Source organism: Ranitomeya variabilis, chromosome 5 (assembly GCF_051348905.1).
Source record: "Ranitomeya variabilis isolate aRanVar5 chromosome 5, aRanVar5.hap1, whole genome shotgun sequence".
In the NCBI taxonomy this organism is placed as follows: domain Eukaryota; kingdom Metazoa; phylum Chordata; class Amphibia; order Anura; family Dendrobatidae; genus Ranitomeya; species Ranitomeya variabilis.
In genome coordinates, this window is record NC_135236.1 from 177,654,993 (window position 1) to 177,677,014 (window position 22,022).

The 22,022-nt window shown below is 43.7% G+C and overlaps 1 protein-coding gene across 1 annotated transcript in view; it reads right to left on the reverse strand.

Annotated features, from left to right (window-relative positions):
- Positions 1–22,022, reverse strand: part of LOC143775439 (ADAMTS-like protein 5) — a 96,511-nt gene that overhangs the window by 63,942 nt on the left and 10,547 nt on the right. The window contains exon 2 of the mRNA XM_077263573.1: positions 1,298–1,367. Coding sequence (XP_077119688.1) covers positions 1,298–1,367 — 70 coding nt within the window. The remainder of the gene's footprint in view (positions 1–1,297; positions 1,368–22,022) is intronic.

The following is a 22,022-nucleotide window of genomic DNA, read 5'->3' on the forward strand; positions in this document are numbered from 1 at the left end:
AAGTTGGAAAATTGCGAAATTTTCAAGATTTTTGCCAAATTTCCATTTTTTTCACAAATAAATGCAGGTAATATCAAAGAAATGTTACCACTATCATGAAGTACAATATGTCACGAGAAAACAGTGTCAGAATCAGCAAGATCCGTTGAAGCGTTCCAGAGTTATAACCTCATAAAGGGACAGTGGTCAGAATTGTAAAAATTGGCCTGGTCATTTAAAGTGCAAACCACCCTTGGGGGTAAAGGGGTTAAGCATAAAATTCATAATATAAACATATTCTTAAAGATGGTCCTGCAGGACGATAATTTTCCAAGAGATTGTTGGGTATCTTACCTATGGGTTCTCTGCCAAACAGCACAATAAAGGGGCACCAATGCTCCTCCAAGGGCTGAATAACCTTTATTCTTCACACAGGTTTATCACCTCATAGTCGGTACTGTATTTATGTCACATAGGGTTCTATAGGCTAGATCTACAGAAGCCTAAAGGCTCCCATACACTTTACAATAGAGTGACTAGAACCTGCTGATTTTGGTAGGACTATCCTTACGCTCTCCAAACAGATGAAATAGGGTGAAAAAAAGGATTGTGCCATTATCTCTTTAGTTTCCATGGGAGAAAAGCGGCTGCTAGAGTAGTCAGGCAGCAGCTTTCTCCACTTTCCTCACTGAAGAAACATGAACGTTCGCATATATATGGGGAAATAGGAAGAGACTGCCTAACAAACATTCGGACGACAATGATCGCATGTACAACATTCGTTATCGTTCTGACATATTACCCCTAGTAATCTAGACAATAGTGATCGCATGAACAATACATTTGTTATTGTTCTGACAAATAACCCATAGTAATGAAAATTATTAAGGAGGCAGATTTGATATCTTCATTAGGTAATAGTGATTCTTCAAAGTTTGTAAGAAGTAGAGATAAGATTTGTTCAAAATGGACTTCATTTCATCATTCGATCCTTGATGAAAAGATCTCCCACTCCCAGTATTTTTACTATTAACAGAGTCTTGCTTGATAAATATCCCAGGTAATCTAGTAACTAGCGCTGTCAATGAAATATATCTTCTGCATTACTGGATCACAGGGTAGAACTTAACCTGACATCTGAATAGAATGTAACCTGCTCAGTGATGAAGACTATTTTATTCCTCAATGCTTGGTTAGTCAAAAACAATTAAAAGACATGAAGAGGGATAACCAAGGAATTAATAACATAACCTTGTTATAGTGAAAAATGAGCATCAGTGTATGCCAGCTTGATACAGCAGACTGATCTGTACTATACCTGGCTGAAGGATGGAATAATAAGAACCACCAGCACTGCATAGAAAGTAGCCAAACATTGATGTGCCAACCTGTAATGGGAAAAAAAGACCCAGTAAGTGAATGAGTACAAAAGATAAATTAGATTTCATTTTTACCAAAGATGGTAGGTGGCAGCATTAGAAGTAGAAGGGTATCAATATATCAGATTGGTGGGGATCAGACAACTCAACCATCAGTTGTGGCAATTTCACTGCTTAACAAGCACACCTCAGTACACTTCCTAATAGCTATGCCTGGCATTGCAGCTCATACCCAGCCATACAAAATATACAAATCTATGCCACATAAACAAAGAGGACATGGTCCCTTCAAACAGGTGATTGTCGGGGTGGTGAAAGGGTGGTTGGAGAGGTTAGACCCCTAAAGATCTGATATTCTTCCCATCAATTTCATAGGCACAGAAGACTTTCTTTAATGTGGATGTCTATGTGCCACCATGTTTATTTAGAGAACCCTCCTGGGTTTTTCTAAACATTGTTTGATACCATGGTCTTTGGAAATTCCAATAATATATAAAAAAAAGTATCAAAGTAGAGAGGAAAAAATATGCTTTTGGTTGCAACTTGCAATCCATATACAACAATGTGTAAATTACATTTTAATATAGTAGAACAGCGCAACATATCAGCTATATACATCCAATAAACAAGACTTGTATGTCGTCTTCAGCACCACAGAAAATTCACTAGAGTAGAGCATGAAAGAAACACTATGTATGCTATAAAAGTGACGATATACAGGTAAGTCCATATATATTTGGACAGAGACAACATTTTTCTAATTTTGGTTATAGACATTACCACAATGAATTTTAAACAAAACAATTCAGATGCAGTTGAAGTTCAGACTTTCAGCTTTCATTTGAGGGTATCCACATTAAAATTGGATGAAGGGTTTAGTAGTTTCAGCTCCTTAACATATGCAACCCTGTTTTTAAAGGGACCAAAAGTAATTGGACAGATTAAATAATCTAAAAAGAATATTCATTTTTAGTGCTTGGTTGAAAACCCTTTGTTGGCAATGACTGCCTGAAGTCTTGAACTCATGGACATCACCAGACGCTGTGTTTCCTCCTTTTTGATGCTCTGCCAGGCTTTCACTGCGGTGGTTTTCAGTTGCTGTTTGTTTGTGGGCCTTTCTGTCTGAAGTTTAGTCTTTAACAAGTGAAATGCATGCTCAATTGGGTTGAGATCAGGTGACTGACTTGGCCATTCAAGAATATTCCACTTCTTTGCTTTAATAAACTCCTGGGTTGCTTTGGCTTTATGTTTTGGGTCATTGTCCATCTGTAGTAAGAAACGACGACCAATCAGTTTGGCTGCATTTGGCTGGATCTGAGCACACAGTATGGCTCTGAATACCTCAGAATTCATTCGGCTGCTTCTGTCCTGTGTCACATCATCAATAAACACTAGTGACCCAGTACCACTGGCAGCCATGCATGCCCAAGCCATCACACTGCCTCCGCCGGGTTTTACAGATGATGTGGTATGCTTTGGATCATGAGCTGTACCACGCCTTCACCATACTTTTCTCTTTCAATCATTCTGGTAGAGGTTGATCTTGGTTTCATCTGTCCAAAGAATATTCTTCCACAACTGCGCTGGCTTTTTTAGATGTTTTTTTTAGCAAAGTCCAGTCTAGCCTTTTTCCATTCTTGATGCTTATGAATGGCTTGCACCGTGCAGTGAACCCTCTGTATTTACTTTCATGCAGTCTTCTCTTTATGGTAGATTTCAATATTGATACGCCGACCTCCTGGAGAGTGTTGCTCACTTGGTTGGCTGTTGTGAAGTCGTTTCTCTTCACCATGGAGATTATTCTGCGATCATCCACCACTGTTGTCTTCCGTGGGCGCCCAGGTCTTTTTGCATTGAGGAGTTCACCAGTGCTTTCTTTCTTTCTCAGGATGTACCAAACTGTAGATTTTGCCACTCCTAATATTGTAGCAATTTCTCGCATGGGTTTTCGCAGCTTAAAGATGGCTTGTTTCACCTGCATGGAGAGCTCCTTTGACTGTATGTTTACTTGACAGCAAAACCTTCCAAATGCAAGCACCACACCTCAAATCAACTCCAGGCCTTTTATCTGCTTAATTCTTTGTGAATGTTTTTCCCAGCAATATGCGCTCCTGAAGGATGATGATGGAACTCGATATTCTGATTCAAGGATGATTTTTATTTCAAACTAAAATACAACCGGTTTCGACTTCTTGGAGTCTTCCTCAGGTATAATGTCATGCATAATTGAGAATGACATAACGAAGGGATTGCCCACACCTGTCCATGAAATAGCCTTGGAGTCAATTGTCCAATTACTTTTGGTCCCTTTAAAAACAGGGTGGCACATGTTAAGGAGCTGAAACTCCTAAACCCTTCATCCAATTTTAATGTGGACACCCTCAAATGAAAGCTGAAAGTCTGAACTTCAACTGCATCTGAATTGTTTTGTTTAAAATTCATTGTGGTAATGTCTATAATCAAAATTAGAAAAATGCTGTCTCTGTCCAAATTTAACTGTAGATATTAGCTTAGATGTAAGTTCTATATCAGTATATTTCACCCCAAAAGCAACATGATGTGCAATATATAAATATAATATATAACATATCTATAATAAGAGATTTCCAAATCATTGTGTTGCATACATCACCGCATTTAAAAAAATATTACAGTCGCTATGTAAAATAGAAAGAAAACAGGAACGCAATGATTTGGAAATCTCTTATTATCATATTTTCTTCACAATAGAACATAGAACAAGGATCAAAAGTTTAAGGTTAAACATTTTTCCATTTCATTTATAATGAATTTGTAATTGAAACATCTGGCAGAAACATCTTAAAAAAGTTGGGGTAAGGCCACATCTACCATTGTGCATCATCCTCTCTTTATTCAACAGTCTGTAAAAGTCTGGGAATGAGAAGACCAATTGCTGGAGTTTTGGGAGAGGAATGTGGTCTAGTGACGAGCGAGTATACTCGTTGCTCGGGCTTTCCCGAGCATGCATGGGTGTCCTCCGAGTATTTGGGCGTGTGCGGAGATTTAGTTTTTGTCGACACAGCTGCATGATTTGTGGCTGCTAGACAGCCTGAATACATGTGGGAGTTGCCTGTTTGTTAGGGAATCCCCACATGTATTCAGGCAATCTAGCAGCCGCAAATCATGCAGCTGCGTCAACAAAAACTGAATCTCCGAGCACACCCAAATACTCGGAGGACAACCGAGCATGCTCGGGAAAACCCGAGCAACGAGTATACTTGCTCATCACTAATGTCCCATTCTGATCTCATGTGAGATTCTAGCTGCTCAGCAGTCCTGGGTCTTTTCCGTATTTTTAATTTATTTGCCAAATGTTTTTTCTTGGAGAAAGGTCTGGACTGCTGGCCACCAGTTCATCACCGGAACTCTTCTGTGAAGCCATACTGTTGTGATGGATGAAGTATGTGGTTTAGCATTGTCTTCCTGAAATATGCAAGGAGTTCCCTGAAATAGAATCTGTCTGGATTGGAACATATGTTGTTCTAAAACCTCTATGTAATGCTCAGCATTGACAATGCCACCCAAGATGTGTAAGCAGCCCATATCATAGGCACTAATGCAACCATTACCATCAGATATACAGGATTGTGAAGCGTGCTCTGATTACAAGCTGGATAGTCCGTCTACTCTTGAGTCTGCCGGACATGGCATCTGTGATTTCCATAAAGAATTTTACATTTTGATTTATCTGACCACAGAACAGTTTTCAATTGTGCTTGAGTCCATTTTAAATTAGCTTTGGCCCAGAGAAGACGGCAGCGTTTCTGGATTATGTTGATATATGGATTCTTCTTTGCATGATAGAACTTTAACTTGCATTTATAGATTGCACCACTGGGTTCACGAACATTGATTTCTGGAAGTATTCCTGATCCCATGCATTTTAATGCATTCGTGTCGGAAAGCCCGTAGATAACAAGCATTCAATATTGACTACAGTATCTGCCTTATCCCTCGTGCACTTAGATTTCCCCAAATCTCTGAATCTTTTGATATTATGTACTGTAGATGCTGGGATATTCGAAGTCCTTGCAATTCTACATTGAACATTCCTCTGAAATTCCACAATTTTTAGATGCAGTTATTCACAGATTAATGAACCTCTGACCATCTTTGCTTCTGAGAGACTCTGCCTCTCTAACAGCTGTTTTTCATTAGTAGCACTTACTGTGAATGAAATATGGCTATAAGAGATTTCCAAATCAATGCATTCTTGTTTTCTTTACATTTTACACTGCGCCTTTTGAAACTAGGGTTGTGTGTATATTATAAACGGTTGTCTATACATTTGGTTCAAAACATGTTGGAAGAACAAGGCATCTATTTACTTTGTCAGTACAGAAGTGTTTAAAGATATCACTTGACCTCAGATCCTGTAATGAACATCCATAACACCCTGTTAAATTGACTCAACATGAAAGAAATGCTCCTGATCAGAGAGATTAGGTGCTAAAGGAAGCGCATGATAAGGTGTGTACTTTGTGGTTGGATGAATGACTGACAAGTTGATGCTATGGTGTCACAAAGGCCCTCTGGACAGGAACCATTCAAAACCTTTAATTCCACTAAAAAAAAAGCATAGAAGGCACATAGACATGCTGAAGTTTTATGTTACACCTTATGACAGACATTTCCACCTCCTACCTCAATTCTCCCATGATATTATTTAAAGTACGTTCTCCAGTTCCCATTTCAATAAAGCCTTGATGTCCATCACAGCGTTAACTACTTAATCCCTACCTTTAGTCCCAGCCAACATACTATACAAGACTGCAATTACTGGGATAAGAACTTGTCTCTCACAATAACACCTCAATAATCCTAGGCAGCAGGTCATCACTTATCAGAAGATATCATATATGTGAATAATGGAAGCTGAGATGACAAGGGCTCCTTGACCTGTCCCCATGGTTCAGCTTTGAAACTTTATCAGAAGCAGATGTGGCTTACTGGTTCTGTTGCTGAAATCCTACCACCCTACACACCCCAAGAAACATCAACACCCATGTTGAATACCCCCAGTAACATCAGAGCATATTTCTTATCACCAGCATGCCCCACCAATTAACAATAAATCAATCTTGAACTTCTAATGTGGACCCCAAAATCAGCATTCAGAGACCAAAATGTAACAATCATTATATTACTGTAGAGAAGGCAGTGTTGTTTTACTAGTCACAATGCCAAGTCAGGGATACAGAATCTTTTTTGGTTTGAGAGCCACAATGTAAGTCAGGGATACAGAATCTTTTTTGGTTTGAGGGCCACAATGTCAGACTGAACCAATCCCAAGGGACATAATCAAACTTAAAGTTATAACAAACACACAAACTTGCACTCTGTAGCGCTAAAGCATGTTAATATGAAATACGGTATATGAAGTATGAATATGATTATTCCTCTAAATCAGTGGTCCTCAAACTTTCTGATCTTAACAGCCACATTCACTTCAGTGAGAAGGTCGCAAGCCACATAAAGCTCCGAGAGTGGGTTGTGAACCACATCCAGCACATGCCCTCCTCACAGTAATGCTACCAAAGCCCTCATTATGGGAATAATGAATATAACCAAAGCTTTTCAGCAGAAATCACCCCAAAGTAGTATACCAAGATCCAGGGGTTCACACAATACCTGTGATCAGCACCCTCCCATTAAGCACTCCCAGCACGATGTCACATCCAGCTTCAAGCATCTCCTTTGACCAATAGGATCATCCTGTCTGCAGCACACCATCTCTAAATTTTCTCTAAACCCCCAAGACCAGTATATGTGCATCCAGGTCTGCTCTTCTGTGGAAGGATGCTCACAAAGTTCACCATTTTGAGATGTGCTCTTCATACCTGTTTGCTAGACCTGGAGCTAATGCACCAAGCTGGCAGACAGCCGCGAGCCACAATTGATGGGATCGTGAGCCACATGTGGCTCCCGAGCAACAGGTTGGGGACCCCAGCTCTAAATACTAAGAAAAAGTCATAGTTACTCACCGATAACGGTGTTTCTCGGAGCCCATGACAGCACTACGGAGAGAGGGGATCCGCCCTTCAGGGACAGGAAACCTACAGATAAAAGGGCGGTACCTCTCCCTCGCATCAGTTGGTTTACAGAGCATCGGAGGACCTCCAGGTTAGTTTACAACAGAGAAAATACCATATTATAACATTTCTTAAAAAAAGGAACCCCGTGCCTAAATTATAATATATAACTATATAAATCATATGTAATTAAAGGTGTTCACCGCACTCGTGATGGGAGGGAATAAGCGAGTGCTGTCATGGGCTCCGAGAAACACCGTTATCGGTGAGTAACTATGACTTTCTCGGTCCCCCATGACAGCACTACGGAGAGAATTGCAGAGACTAAGCTTAGGGAGGGACCACCGCCTCAAGAACCCTACGACCGAAGGTCAGGTCAGACACAGAGGCTAGATTTAATCTATAGTGCCTAAAAAAGGTTGACGGTGATGACCAGGTGGCCGCCTTACAGATCTGTTCTATTGATACCTCTGACCTCTCAGCCCATGAGGTAGCTACTGCTCTTGTGGAATGCGCTCTTATACCGTCCGGGATCGCATTCCCCGTGGATGAATATGCCAACGCTATTGCCTCTTTTATCCACCTTGCCAAGGTACCTTTAGATGCCCGGAATCCTTTTCTGGGACCCTGAAAACAGACAAACAAAGAGCCTTCCTTCCTATACTCCCTGGTGGAATCTAGGCATCTTCTGACGTCTAGATTATGGAAGTTCTGCTCTTTCTCATTTCTAGGGTTCGGGCAGAAGGACGGCAGGGATATTTCCTGTGACCTATGGAATTTTGTCGCCACTGTTGGCAAATAGGCCGGGTCAGGTTTTAGAGTGACTCTATCCATGATTTTTGTAAAGGGGGAGTTAGAGGACAGGGCTTGAATGTCACTTATCCTGCGCGCAGATGTTAAGGCTACTAGAAGAATGGTCTTAAGAGATAGTATTTTAATGGGAATCATGTCTATTGGTTCAAACGGAGGACCAGATAATGCCGAGAGTACTAGATTTAAGTCCCATGGGGCCATTTTTTTCCGGAGCGGCGGACATCTTTCTTCACCCGGAGCGTGCAGCAGCCGGCACCGGAGCTCCGGGTGACCAGCGCCCCTTCTTCCCTCGGAGTCTGGCGGCGGCCTCTCCCCCGCACACCCTGAAGAACCCGTCGGTTCCAGCGGTGGCGGCTTCGGGTGCCGGACGAGCCGCGGCAGGAGCCTCCTCGCTGCCGGAACCCGACTGTCCGGTCCCGGTCCTTTGGAAACGGCGTCTTTGTGTCAGGTACTGCCGAAAAGAGGTTCTCCGTCAGGGACAGGAAACCAACTGATGCGAGGAAGAGGTACCGCCCTTTTATCTGTAGGTTTCCTGTCCCTGAAGGGCGGATCCCCTCTCTCCGTAGTGCTGTCATGGGGGACCGAGAAAATGGAGATACGTAGCAGATAATTTGACCAATTCATGCATGCCCAGCAGCCAACAATAAGGTGATCTCTGGTTTTGCTGGGAGCCTACGTACCTAGTGTGGATACCTATCTTAGGCTACAGCCTGAATTTATGGGTAGGTAGGATCCTGCTGCTATTAAAACCGCCACAGGCTGGAGGGCGGAGTGCTCGGACAGAGGGCCAATGTACAAATAACTGACTGGCACTTCCAAATCAGAAAACTGGTGTGTACAGGAGCGAAGTAGGAGCAGCCATCTCTATGCACAGCAAACAAATAAAGTTGCATTCTGTAGTGCTAATGCATGTAGATATTAAATATATTATTTGTTATATATAGAGATGGCTGCTCGTAGTTCACTCCTGTACACACCAGGTTTCTGATTTGGAAGTGTTGCGAATTCATTTGGAAATAATAGCAAATTTGTGACCAAATCTGCAGATTTATTTTTTCCTAAAGCATAATTATAAATATCCATCACAGTCCTAGTGGCCACAGGATTTCACCACTATACATCTTAAAAAGGCACTAAAGCCCAGATATCCTCTGCGGGGTTTTCCTTCCCACCTTTTTATTACGATCAGAGGCACACGTAGCCGCAGTGAAGTTACACAGAGATGACTACATGAAGTGCATTTACGATGGATAATAATAGATGTTCCTTCTGCTTATACAAGTAATGAGTCAACATCAAACTTACTACATTTAATCTTATTTGTGAGGCTTTGTGTTTGCCCAGTGTTACATGTGACTAGGTGCGGATTTCTGTACACAGATCAATCATCTTTCTCACCCCTATAGTAATGTGCGTTCACTGACCAAGATCGTTCTTCGTCTACATTCCTGTGGAGTGATAACCAGCCAGATAGAAAACATGGGGCTTCTACGTGAAAATCATGAAATAATGGAAAGAAAGAAAAACAGCCAGGATCGGAGAGTGTCTATCCTGTTTTGAACTTTGCATTATGGACTGTTTTTGTTTAATGTAATAACGCATAGGGATCATCTACTGTATACTACTGTGTAATCTGTGTATTTGCATGCAAATACAAATGTAAATGTATTTTTATATCATTTTAATCTTAACTTGTTAGCAGGGCTGTGGAGTCGGTAAGCCACAGTTGCGACTCCGACTCCTGGATTTTATCAGGTTCCGACTCCTTCATAAATGTCTCTTTAGATTAGAAGCTCTGGTAGGAGCATTTTTATCTTTGCCTGAATATGCACTGATCTTGGCTTCACAGCATTTGTTTTCGTCTGGATCATTTGTCATACACTGACAGATATAATGTTTTCTATCTTGAGTGATGGTGAAATGTTCAAATACAGCTGATTTAATGAGATGCTTCTTTGACATTCTCAGGTTTTTAATTCCGCATTCACAATCCAAATGACAATTGTTTTTCCTAAATTGTGTACAAAATTATTGCCAGGTCGTACAACTGATATAGTGGTCAGTAATACTGTTATTCCTCATGTACTCACAGTTAACTGATGCAAAGTTTGTTGAAAGGATAATACTTCTTACAGTCTTCCTCTTCTGAGTAGCAGCTGTGAGATGCTTAGAAGACGCACACCTAGTAAACATCTAGTCTAGAGGAGGAGCTTTACTACTAAGAATTTGCAACACATTTTCACTTTCAGTTTCATACATTGTAAGTAGGGGGGTTGGGGCACCATGAGGTTAACCAAGTATAAGATTAGATAAGGGCAGTGGAGAACAGTGAGGCCATGTGCACACGTTCAGGATTGTTAGCGTTTTTTTCGCGTTTTTTCGCTATAAAAACGTGATAAAAACGCGAAAAAAAACGCTTACATAAGCCTCCTATTATTTACAGGGTATTCCGCATTTTTTGTGCAAATGTTGCGATTTTTTCCGCGAAAAAATCGCATAGCGGAAAAAAAAGCAACATGTTCATTAAAAATGCGGAATTGCAGGGATTCCGCACACCTAGGGGTCCATTGATCTGCTTACTTCCCGCACGGGGCTGTGCACACCATGCGGGAAGTAAGCAGATTATATGCGGTTGGTACCCAGGGTGGAGGAGAGGAGACTCTCCTCCACGCACTGGGCACCATATAAGTGGTCAAAAAATAAGAAATAAAATAATAAACAGTCCTATACTCACCCTCGATGTATTCCCGCCTCCTCGCACGCTGCCGTTCGGTTCCTGTAGCTGGTGTGCGCTGAAGGACCTCGCCGAATGACGTCACTGTCCTGTGATTGGTCGTGAGCGGTCATGTGACCGCTCACGTGACCGTGACGTCACGGGAGGTCCTGTGCGCACAGACCAGCTAGAAGAGGAGCCGGACGGCCGCTGAGGAGATGTCTGGGTGAGTATAAGCATTTTTTTTATTTTTTTTATTATTTTTAAACATTCTATCTTTTACTATAGATGCTGCATAAGCTGCATCTATAGTAAAAAGTTGGTCACACTTGTCAAACGCTATGTTTGACAAGTGTGACCAACCTGTCAGTCAGTTTTCCAAGCGATGCTACAGATCGCTTGGAAAACTTTAGCATTCTGCAAGCTAATTACGCTTGCAGAATGCTAAAAAAACGCGAAAAAAACGGAAAAAAAACGCAAAAAAAAAATGCGGATTTCTTGCAGAAAATTTCCGGTTTTCTTCAGGAATTTTCTGCAAGAAATCCGCAACGTGTGCACATACCCTTTCACTGACCAAGATCGTTCTTCGTCTACATTCCTGTGGAGTGATAACCAGCCAGATAGAAAACATGGGGCTTTTATATCATTTTAATCTTAACTTGTTAGCAGGGCTGTGGAGTCGGTAAGCCACAGTTGCGACTCCGACTCCTGGATTTTATCAGGTTCCGACTCCTTCATAAATGTCTCTTTAGATTAGAAGCTCTGGTAGGAGCATTTTTATCTTTGCCTGAATATGCACTGATCTTGGCTTCACAGCATTTGTTTTCGTCTGGATCATTTGTCATACACTGACAGATATAATGTTTTCTATCTTGAGTGATGGTGAAATGTTCAAATACAGCTGATTTAATGAGATGCTTCTTTGACATTCTCAGGATTTTAATTCCGCATTCACAATCCAAATGACAATTGTTTTTCCTAAATTGTGTACAAAATTATTGCCAGGTCGTACAACTGATATAGTGGTCAGTAATACTGTTATTCCTCATGTACTCACAGTTAACTGATGCAAAGTTTGTTGAAAGGATAATACTTCTTACAGTCTTCCTCTTCTGAGTAGCAGCTGTGAGATGCTTAGAAGACGCACACCTAGTAAACATCTAGTCTAGAGGAGGAGCTTTACTACTAAGAATTTGCAACACATTTTCACTTTCAGTTTCATACATTGTAAGTAGGGGGGTTGGGGCACCATGAGGTTAACCAAGTATAAGATTAGATAAGGGCAGTGGAGAACAGTGACACACAAGAAGTAAGAAAGAAATGTCTCTATCTCCAGCTAAACTGCTTATCACTGTTGTTCATAGTTTGATAGAACATATATATTTTGAGTAACATTTATAAAATTCATATGAAAGTTCAATTATGAAATATTAATACATTTTTTTTTAAAGCTGGAGTCGGAGTCGGTACATTTCTACCGACTCCGACCAAAACTAACTCCGACTCCACCTCCATAGCCCTGCTTGTTAGACCACTTTTGCTCCCCCAAGGCATCACTAGTGATTGACTATGCTCCTGTTGTACTTTCCAAAAGGGTCCATTGTAGTCCAAGAAGATACTTCATTGTGATAAAAAATGAACCCTAAGGGTATGTGCACACGTTCAGGTTTTTTCACGTTGTTTTCGCGTTTTTCGCGATAAAAACGCTATAAAAACTCAGTAAAAATGCATACATTATGCATCCTATCATTTAGAATGTATTCTGCATATGGTGCGTTTTTTTCCGCGATAAAAACGCATCGCGGTAAAAAAAAGCAGCATGTTCATTAATTTTGCGGATTTTCCGCGTTTTTCCCGCAATTCTATGCGTTTGGAAAAAAACGCACAAAAAAGCAACAAAAAACGCATCAAAAAGGCATGAAAACATGCGGTTTTCTGGCAGAAATGTCCGGTTTTTGTCAGGAAAATTTCTGCAAGAAATTCTGACATGTGCACATACCCTAAGGGTATGTTCACACGTGGTGTTTGTGATGCATTTTTTACATAGAACATTTGGAGCTTTTTATAGTACCAGCATAATCAATCAATGAGAGTTCGGAAATCTCATATACACAAATGTTTTTTTTTTCCTGCATGGATTTTTAGCCCTTGAGCTTTTTTGCCAACACCTTTCTTTCAGCGTTTTTTGCACCACTTTTCACCCATTCCAGTGAATATGTTTAAAACGCAAGCAAAAGCTCAACAAAAATGTGTGTAGTGTAATGCAACATTAGAACATATCCCAATACTTGTTATTAAGTTTTTTGCAGTCAAAGAGGTGGAAACTTTTTCAAGAGAATTTAAGATGTCTATCCCCTATTCCCACCCAATCTGGAACACAAAAGTTCCCAAGTGCATGTGAAGCAGAGTTTTAGGCCATGTTCACACGTTGCCGTTTTTACCGCGGAACCGCAGCGATTTTGCCGCTGCGGGTCCGCTGCAGTTTCCATTGCGTTTACAGTAACATGTAAACCTATGGAAACCGCAAACCGCTGTGCACATGCTGCGGGAAAAACCGCGCAGAAACGCAGCGGTTTACATTCCGCAGCATGTCACTTCTTTGTGCGGAACTGCAGCGGTTCTGCACCCATAGACCTCCACTGTGAGCGTCAAACCCGCAGTAAAACCCGCAGAAGAAAAAATATCTGCGGGTTTTCTGCGGTTTTGGTGTAGAAACCGCTGCAGCAGGAAGTGCGGGGAAAGGGGAGGAAGTGCGTGGGCGGAGTGTGACCGTCAGCATGGGGACATGTATGTGAATGTGTGTGTATGTGTGTGAAGTCTGTGTGTGTGTGCGTCTCTCTGTGTGTGTGTGTGTCCCCACGCGACGATAGTGCCACCCAATTGTGCTAAGTCGCCGTATGGGATTACTACTCCCATCCGATATTAGGATGGGATAGTTGTCCCTGTGTCCGGCGACTTAGCACAATTGTCAGTAAAACACATATACATACAATACACATACAATAAACGTAACATACATGACAGACATTACATATAACATAGAGTATATACTCACCATACAGCACACTGGTACGCGAAGCCCTCGGTCCCCTAGGGAAAAAGTCCAAAAGAAATAAACCAAATCCATACTCCCTGTCCACAGAATCCAATAACGAGTGTCCCACGCCGATCGCTTGCTCTCCGACGATACACTACCAGGAGCGAAGCTCCTAGCAGTGTATCGCATACTTTACCGGAGTTCAGTGGCTCCGGCGTCTCTATTTACGGCATTAGAGCTGCGTGTGAACTTTCCCACGCAGCACTGCCGTAAAGCGAGAGTACCGGGGTCAATGAACGCCGGTAAACTCTCGCGCATGCGCAGTTACACACTGACAGGAGCCGGAGCTCCTGTCAGTGTGTTGCTGCAGCCATGGAGAGCAGACACATCTCCGGATGTGTCTGCTCTCCATGGCAGATCGTCGTGGGACCCTCGTTGGATTTCTGCGGGCAGGGCCAGGAAGTATGAATTTGGTTTGTTTTTTTATTTCTTTTTTCAGGTCGAGGGTCTTCAGATGGATTGAGCGTATAATAAAGGGTTTGTCAAAAAGTGGGTGTCTTTATTTCATTAAAATATTTTTTTCTAGTGTCTGTGTTTTTTTAACCCTTTAATAGGATTAATAATGGATAGGCGTCTGATTGACGCCTCTCCATTATTAACCGGGCTTAATGCCACTTTACAATAGCAAGGTGGCATGAACCCCTCATTACCCCATATCCCACCGCTACACGGGAGTGGGAAGAGAGGGGCTAAGTGCCGGAATTAGCACATCTTTTAGATGCGCCTTTTCTGGGGCGGCTGTGGGCCAGAATTGGCACATCTTTTAGATGCGCCTTTTCTGGGGCGGCTGCGGGCTTCTATTTGTAGCCAGGGGGGGCAAATATCCATGGCCCCTTTCCTAGGCTATGAATATAAGCCCACAGCTGTCTGCGTAGCCTTTCTGGCCTAAAAATAAAGGGGGACCCCAACACGTTTTTTTGGGGGGGCTCTCCCTATATTTGAGAGCCAGAAAGGCTACGCAGACAGCTGTGGGCTTAATATTCAAGGCCTGGGAACAGCCATGGGTATTTTAACCCCTTCCCAGGCCACAAATATTGGCCCACAGCTGTCTGCCTAGCCTTTCTGGCCTAAAAATATAGGGGGACCCTACGCAATTTTTTTTTTGGGTCCCCCTATATATTTTTTTAACCTTTTAATAGGATTAATAATGGATAGGCGTCTTATTGACGCCTCTCCATTATTAACCGGGCTTAATGCCACCTTACAATAGCAAGGTGGCATTAACCCCTCATTACCCCATATCCCACCGCTACACGGGAGTGGGAAGAGAGGGGTTAAGTGCCGGAATTGGCGCATCTCATTTTGATGTTTTCACAAAAATCGTAGTTACTTACCGATAACGGTATTTCTCTGATCCCATGATGGCACCACGGAGAGAGGGGTCCGCCCCCAGGGACAGGAAACCTACAGGTGAAAAAGGGCGTACCTCTCTCCCACATCAGTTGGTTTACAGAGCCTTTATACAGAACTTCAGCTGCAACTCAACATTTACACAAATTAAAACTTAACCAATTTAACTTAACAGAGGCACCGTGACTCAGCTAATGACTAATACATTATAATGTGCACACCTGTGTGTGAAAAGGGAGGGAATATACGGGTGCCATCATGGGATCAGAGAAATACCGTTATCGGTAAGTAACTATGATTTTCTCTATCCCCCATGATGGCACCACCGAGAGATTTGCATAGATTGTAACTCTTAGGGAGGGACCACTGCCTCTAGAACCCTTCGCCCAAAGGTGAGATCTGAGGAGGTCAAGTCTAAGCGGTAATGTTTGAAAAATGTAGACTGGGAAGACCAAGTGGCCGCTCTACATATCTGTTGTATTGATGCGCCAGCTCTCTCCGCCCAGGATGACGCCACTGCTCTGGTTGAATGGGCTTTAATATTCTCCGGAATGGTCGCCCCACAGGATGAGTAGGATAGAGTGATGGCGTCCCTTATCCACCTCGCCAGCATGGCTTTCGATGCTTTCTGTCCCTTCCGTGGACCCTGGAAGCAGACAAACAGAGCCCTGTCCTTCCTGCACTCCCTAGTGGCTAACAGATATTGGACCAGACTCCTTTTTACATCTAGGGTATGCAGTGTTTTTCCCCCTCATTTTTGGGGCTGGGACAAAAGGAGGGCAAAGAGATCTCTTGGGTCCTATGAAATTGCGATGACATTTTAGGGAGGTAAGCTGGGTCAGTCTTAAGGATGACTCTATCTTCGAGAATCTGAGTAAAGGGTGGGCATGCAGACAGCGCTTGTATATCGCTAACACGACGGGCCGAGGTTAAGGCTACCAGGAGTGTGGTTTTTAGAGACACAATTTTTAAAGAAGCGTCTACCAAGGGCTCGAAGGGAGGTTTGGTTAGAGCGTTTAGAACAAGGTTTAGATCCCAGGGAGGAGAGGTATGGAGAATAGGCCTGGACCTACTTGAAGCTCTAATGAACCTCATGATCCAGCGATTTCTGGCTAGATCATGGTTGTACAAACCCCCAAGGCTGTTACTTGGACCTTTAGAGTGTTTGTAGCTAGACCTTTTTCTAGTCCCTTTTGCAGGAATTCAAGGATTTTTTGTATTGGGATATCCCCTGTTGGGTCTGCGCCGGATACTGACATGAATTTTTTCCACACTTTCCCATATATTTTGGTGGTTACAAGTTTCCTACTCTGCAGTAGAGTGGATACTAGATTGGGGGAGAATTCCTTATCGCTTAGTAGCTTCCTTTCAAAAGCCAAGCTGTCATGTGTAGGCTCTTTACATTGGGGTGGAAAACTGGTCCCTGGGATAACAGGTTTGGAGTGACCGGTAGGACCCAAGGGCTGGATATGGACATTTTTCTTAGCCACGAAAACCATATTCTGCGTGGCCAGAATGGAGCTATTACTATCACTGTTGCTCCCTCCTCCCAAATCTTCCTCAGTACTAAGGGAATGAGGGATATTGGGGGAAACGCGTAAGCGAGATGATAGTTCCAGGGAATTGTGAAGGCGTCTAACGCTACTGGGCCCCCCCGGGGATCGATTGAGCAGAATGTCTCTACTTTCTGATTTTGACTGTTCGCAAACAAGTCTATTTCTGGACGCCCCCAACGTTTTATGATCTGGTTGAACACTGATTGTTTTAGCTCCCACTCCCCTTGTTTTAAGCATGTCCTGCTTAAGAAATCCGCAGCTCGGTTTTTTGAACCTTGTATGTGGAGAGCTGTCAGGGATTTTAGATTGTGTTCTGCTATGTGGAATATGGATTGGGTCACCCCCATTAATGCCCGAGACCTGGTGCCCCTTTGGTGGTTTAGATATGCTACCACTACTTGGTTGTCTGAAAAGACTTTTACGTGATGGGAGCAAATGAGATTTAGAAAGTGTGTTAGGGCCAGTTTTACCGCTAACAGTTCTTTCATGTTTGAAGAAGCTAGTTGTTGATTTTGGCTCCAATTCCCCTGCGCCACTTGATCGTCTATGTGTGCTCCCCACCCCCAGGGGCTTGCGTCTGTTAGGATTTTTCCCGTCGGTAGTGCCCAAGGAACCCCTTTGGTTAAATTCACTGGGTCTGCCCACCATAGTAGGGAGTGTATCGTGTTTGACGAGATACTTAATCGCCCGTCTAAATTTCCACGCAGAGACACGCTTGAATCTAATGTTTCCCATTGCAGGTCCCGGGTGTGACATTGTTCCCACTGTACTGCCGGGATACAGGCGGTCATAGATCCCAACAGGGACATCGCTTTTCTTAGAGTAGTGACCGGGGATGTTGTCATCTGTAACACTATCTGTATAATTTTTTGGATCTTCCCCTGTGGAAGATAGCATTTCTGCATGGTCGAATCTAGGACTATCCCCAAGTACTCCTGTACTTGGGTTGGCACTATTCTGGATTTGGGTATGTTCAGTAGCCAACCTAGACTCGTCAGTGAAGCCATGACCATCTCCAACTGTTGTTTGCAATGTTGGGATGAAGTTCCTACCACCAAGAGATCGTCCAGATAGGGAACTATTAGAACATTCTGTTCCCATATGTGGGCCATTACCTCTGTCATTATTTTTGTGAACACCCGTGGTGCGATGGCTAACCCGAATGGGAGAGCCCTGAACTGGTAGTGTTTTACTTCCCCCTGGATAGTCACTGCCAGTCTGAGGTATTTTTGATGGTTGCTGTGGATAGGCACATGGTAATACGCGTCTCGTAAATCTAGAACAGTCATGAAGCACAAGGGAAAGAGCATCTTTACACAAGATTTTATTGTCTCCATTTTGAAATGTTGGATCTCGAGGAAATTGTTTAGTCTTTTGAGATTTATGATTGCCCTGTGCGACCCGTCCGGCTTCTTGCGGAGGAAGAGGGGAGAGTAGAAGCCCATGCCTTTTTCCTGGTTGGGAACTTCTTGTAACATTCCCTTCTGAATTAAGTTCAGAATCTCTTCCTGAAGAGCTGACTGTTCGTGTGATTGTCTCTGAGGCGTTATCATGAAGGAATTGCCGGGAGGGGTGTGGAATTTCAGTTTGAAACCTTCTCTTATTATGTTTAGTATCCAGGTACTGTTTGAAATTTTTTCCCAGGCTGGAAGAAAACAGGCCAATCTTCCTCCAACCCGGGGAATACCTTCATTGTGATTTTTTATTGTCGGCGGGGGGCTTGTTGAAAATGAAGCCTTTGTTCTTATTTCTTCTGTCCTCCCAGCCATCTTTGTTCCCTTTTGGGGGTCTCCTCCGCATGAACTTTCTGCTCCGAAAAGGACGCCTGTAGGACTGATTGGGGAACCCGGGAAAAGATTTTTTCTTATCCCCGGCTTTGTCTAGGATGTCATCCAATGTTGACCCGAATAAGAACTCGCCTTCACATGGTATTGAGCACAATTTGGTTTTAGTTTGCAAATCCCCTGGCCAGCATTTTAGCCACAGGGCACGTCTTGCGGCGTTTGAAAAGGAAGCTGACCTAGCCGCCAGTCTGGCTGAATCTACTGATGCGTCGGCCAGAAAAGCTGCCGCACCTTTCATAACGGATACTGACTTTTGAATTGTGTCTCTTGAGACCTTTTCTTTTAATTGGGAATCTAAGTGCTCGAGCCATACCATTAAAGCACGAGCGGTACAAGTGGCTGCAATGGCCGGTTTTAATCCGCCTCCTGCTGCTTCCCAGGAGTTTTTTAAGAAAGTCTCGGCTTTTTTGTCCATCGGGTCCTTTAAGGTACCCATGTCTTCGAATGGCAGGGCGAATTTTTTAGAGGCCTTTGCTATGGCCACATCCAATTTTGGCACCTTACTCCAGGATGAGCAGGCTGGGTCGTCGAAGGGGTATTTTCTTTTAGGGGTTAAAAGAACTTTTTTGTCTGGTTTCTTCCATTCTCTTTTAATTAGGGAGTGAATCTTTTCATTTATTGGGAACGCTCTCCTTCTCTTTTGTTCCAGACCACTGAACATTATATCCTGCGCTGTTTTTTTAGGGCGTTCGTCTACCAGACCCATTGTTGCCCTGACGGCTTTCACGAGGGTGTCTGTTTCTTCGATAGGGAAGCAACTGCGTCCCCCTTCTGAAGATAGCGAAGAGGATTCGGAAGCTGATGAATCACTAGAATCGGATATTTCACTTTCCGACTCGTCCATACTGGATTCAGGGGACCTGTGGCTTAATTTACGGTTTTTCTTTGAGGTCTTAACGCCCTTAAGGGCGCTTTCCACCTGGTTCCTTATTAATGATTTTAAGTTTGAGGCAAACGCCGGGGATTCTTCCTGAATTGTTTTTTCTATGCAATTACTGCATAGCTTTTTCTCCCATGAGGAAGGTAACTCTTCCGGGCATATAGCACATACCCTGTGCTTTGATTTGGTTACACATTTCCTTCCCTAGAAGAAAAGAGTGACCCTGTATTAAACTCAGGACTTTCACGTAGATCACTCACCCTCCAGTGAACAAGAGATACCGTCTCGGGCCTGGGAACTATATCCACCGCTGGTTTCGTCACAGGCCGCGTGGTTTTCGCAGAAGCTCGGCTGCGTTGTGACCCTGAGCATCCACTGCTGCTGCGCTGCTGAGAGGAAGCACCCTTGCGCTGATGTTGTGTGCGCTGGTGCCGCTGTGCCTGCGTTTGCTCAGGAGATAATTGTATAACCTCCTGAGCATCCTGCTGCTCCTGGTCGCTCATGGTCCCGCACTGTTAGTGAAGGTAGCTGAGCAGCGATTCCAGGCTGCTCAGCTGTTTAAATTCCCCGCTTATAGTGCCTAACTTCCGGTTCTTAGGTGCCCCGGCATTGACCCGGAAGTGCTCCCGCCGCGCCTGCGCATTACCTTGCCGCCAGCCATGCTGGTCACCGGCTCCCGGGGTGTCAGACGTGCCGCCGCAGCCGTTGCTGTTTGTGTAGGTAAGCCTGTTGGTGGCCGCCGCCACCGTTCCCCCAGTGCGCGGTATCTCTCCGGGGAGGATTATTCCTCGGTAGTCCTGCCGGCGCCCGCCCGCACACCTGTCCCGGCGGCGATGGCGCCGGCGTTTCATCGGTCCCACGTCCGGCCTCCCGTCCATACGGCCTCTTGTCTGGGACCCCATGGGCTGGTAGCCGCCGCTGCCCCCATGCGCCGCAGAGCAGCGGTACGGAGGCTATCTCGGTGACCGCCGTCACCAGCCTCCTTCCTCCCCTTTTTTTTTTCTTTGGGGAAGGCAGGCTTAATCCTCTTCACTGCCTCCCCCTACTCACTCACCCTTCAGGTCCGCCGACCCCAGCGGTGGTGCTTCAGGGAAGGAGAAAAAAGGGGGGAGAAAAAACCGCTCCACCCAGCCGTGACAGGGCGCCCCCTGCCAGGAACCGAACTGGATCAGCCCCTGGTTCTTCAGGTACGTGCTGTAGGTTCCCCGTCAGGGACAGGAAACCAACTGATGTGGGAGAGAGGTACGCCCTTTTTCACCTGTAGGTTTCCTGTCTCTGGGGGCGGACCCCTCTCTCCGTGGTGCCATCATGGGGGATAGAGAAATGGAGGATGAAAGAAGAAGGGGTTGGACAAGGAAATTACATCATGTGTTTGTTTTTTTTTCCCACTGCAGTTCAAGCTTTATTTGTGTCAAAAACACAGACAATCTGCAGGGAAAAACGCATTAAAAACCGCACTAAAAACCGCATCAAAAAACGCACCAAAAACGCACCAAAAACCGCACCAGCGTTTTCTGCCAAGATCTGCGGTTTTTAGTGCAGAAAAATCCGAAGGAGAATCTGCAACGTGTGCACATAGCCTTACTGGCCTAATGTAGATGTTCCATGTCCTTAGGGACATCAGTTAAGACACATTGGGCAGAGTTAAGAGGTTGGCGTATTGACTCTTTTGGAACAGTCTCCACCTCTTTGACTGCAAATAGCTTAATAGCATATGGGACAAAATTCTTTTTATCATTCTGAGGAATCTACTTGGGCATGAAAGGATACATTTGGAAACTAGAATCAATCAGGTAAAGGTGGTGGTTTGGGGGGTAAAAAAAAAAAATTCTGACATGTTCCCTTTGAAAGTTCAAAATTTAAATTCTCAGTTTTATTTTCAAATTTTGTAGACAGAGATATCACAAGTTCATTAAAAAGAATGACATATTATAGAAGAGCTGCATCTAGCCACAACCATTCACAGATGAATATAATAATGTAAAGGTTAAGTTCCATCTTGGAACCACTTCAAATGACTGTTAGAAAACTATGTGATAAGCAATTCCAGGAAACAGATCTGTCACCAGAAGTGCTCCTTTAACAAGCAGGAATAATATGAGAAATAGACCAAGGCTTTAGTGGAGCCCACATTGCCTGTCAATGACATCAGGGCACCATCACAAGAAACAAGCACCATTTATAAGATTCACCAGCAGCGGGGCTGTCAAAATGTGACCTGTGCTTGACCCATTCACAGAGCACATTCTACTGATTGCACTGGGATGGCAATGGCATGAGCAAGATGGAAGACTTGGTCTTAGGGAAGAGTCAGACGGCAGTATAACTCAGTTGAGAATCCAAACGCAATGCTCAGAC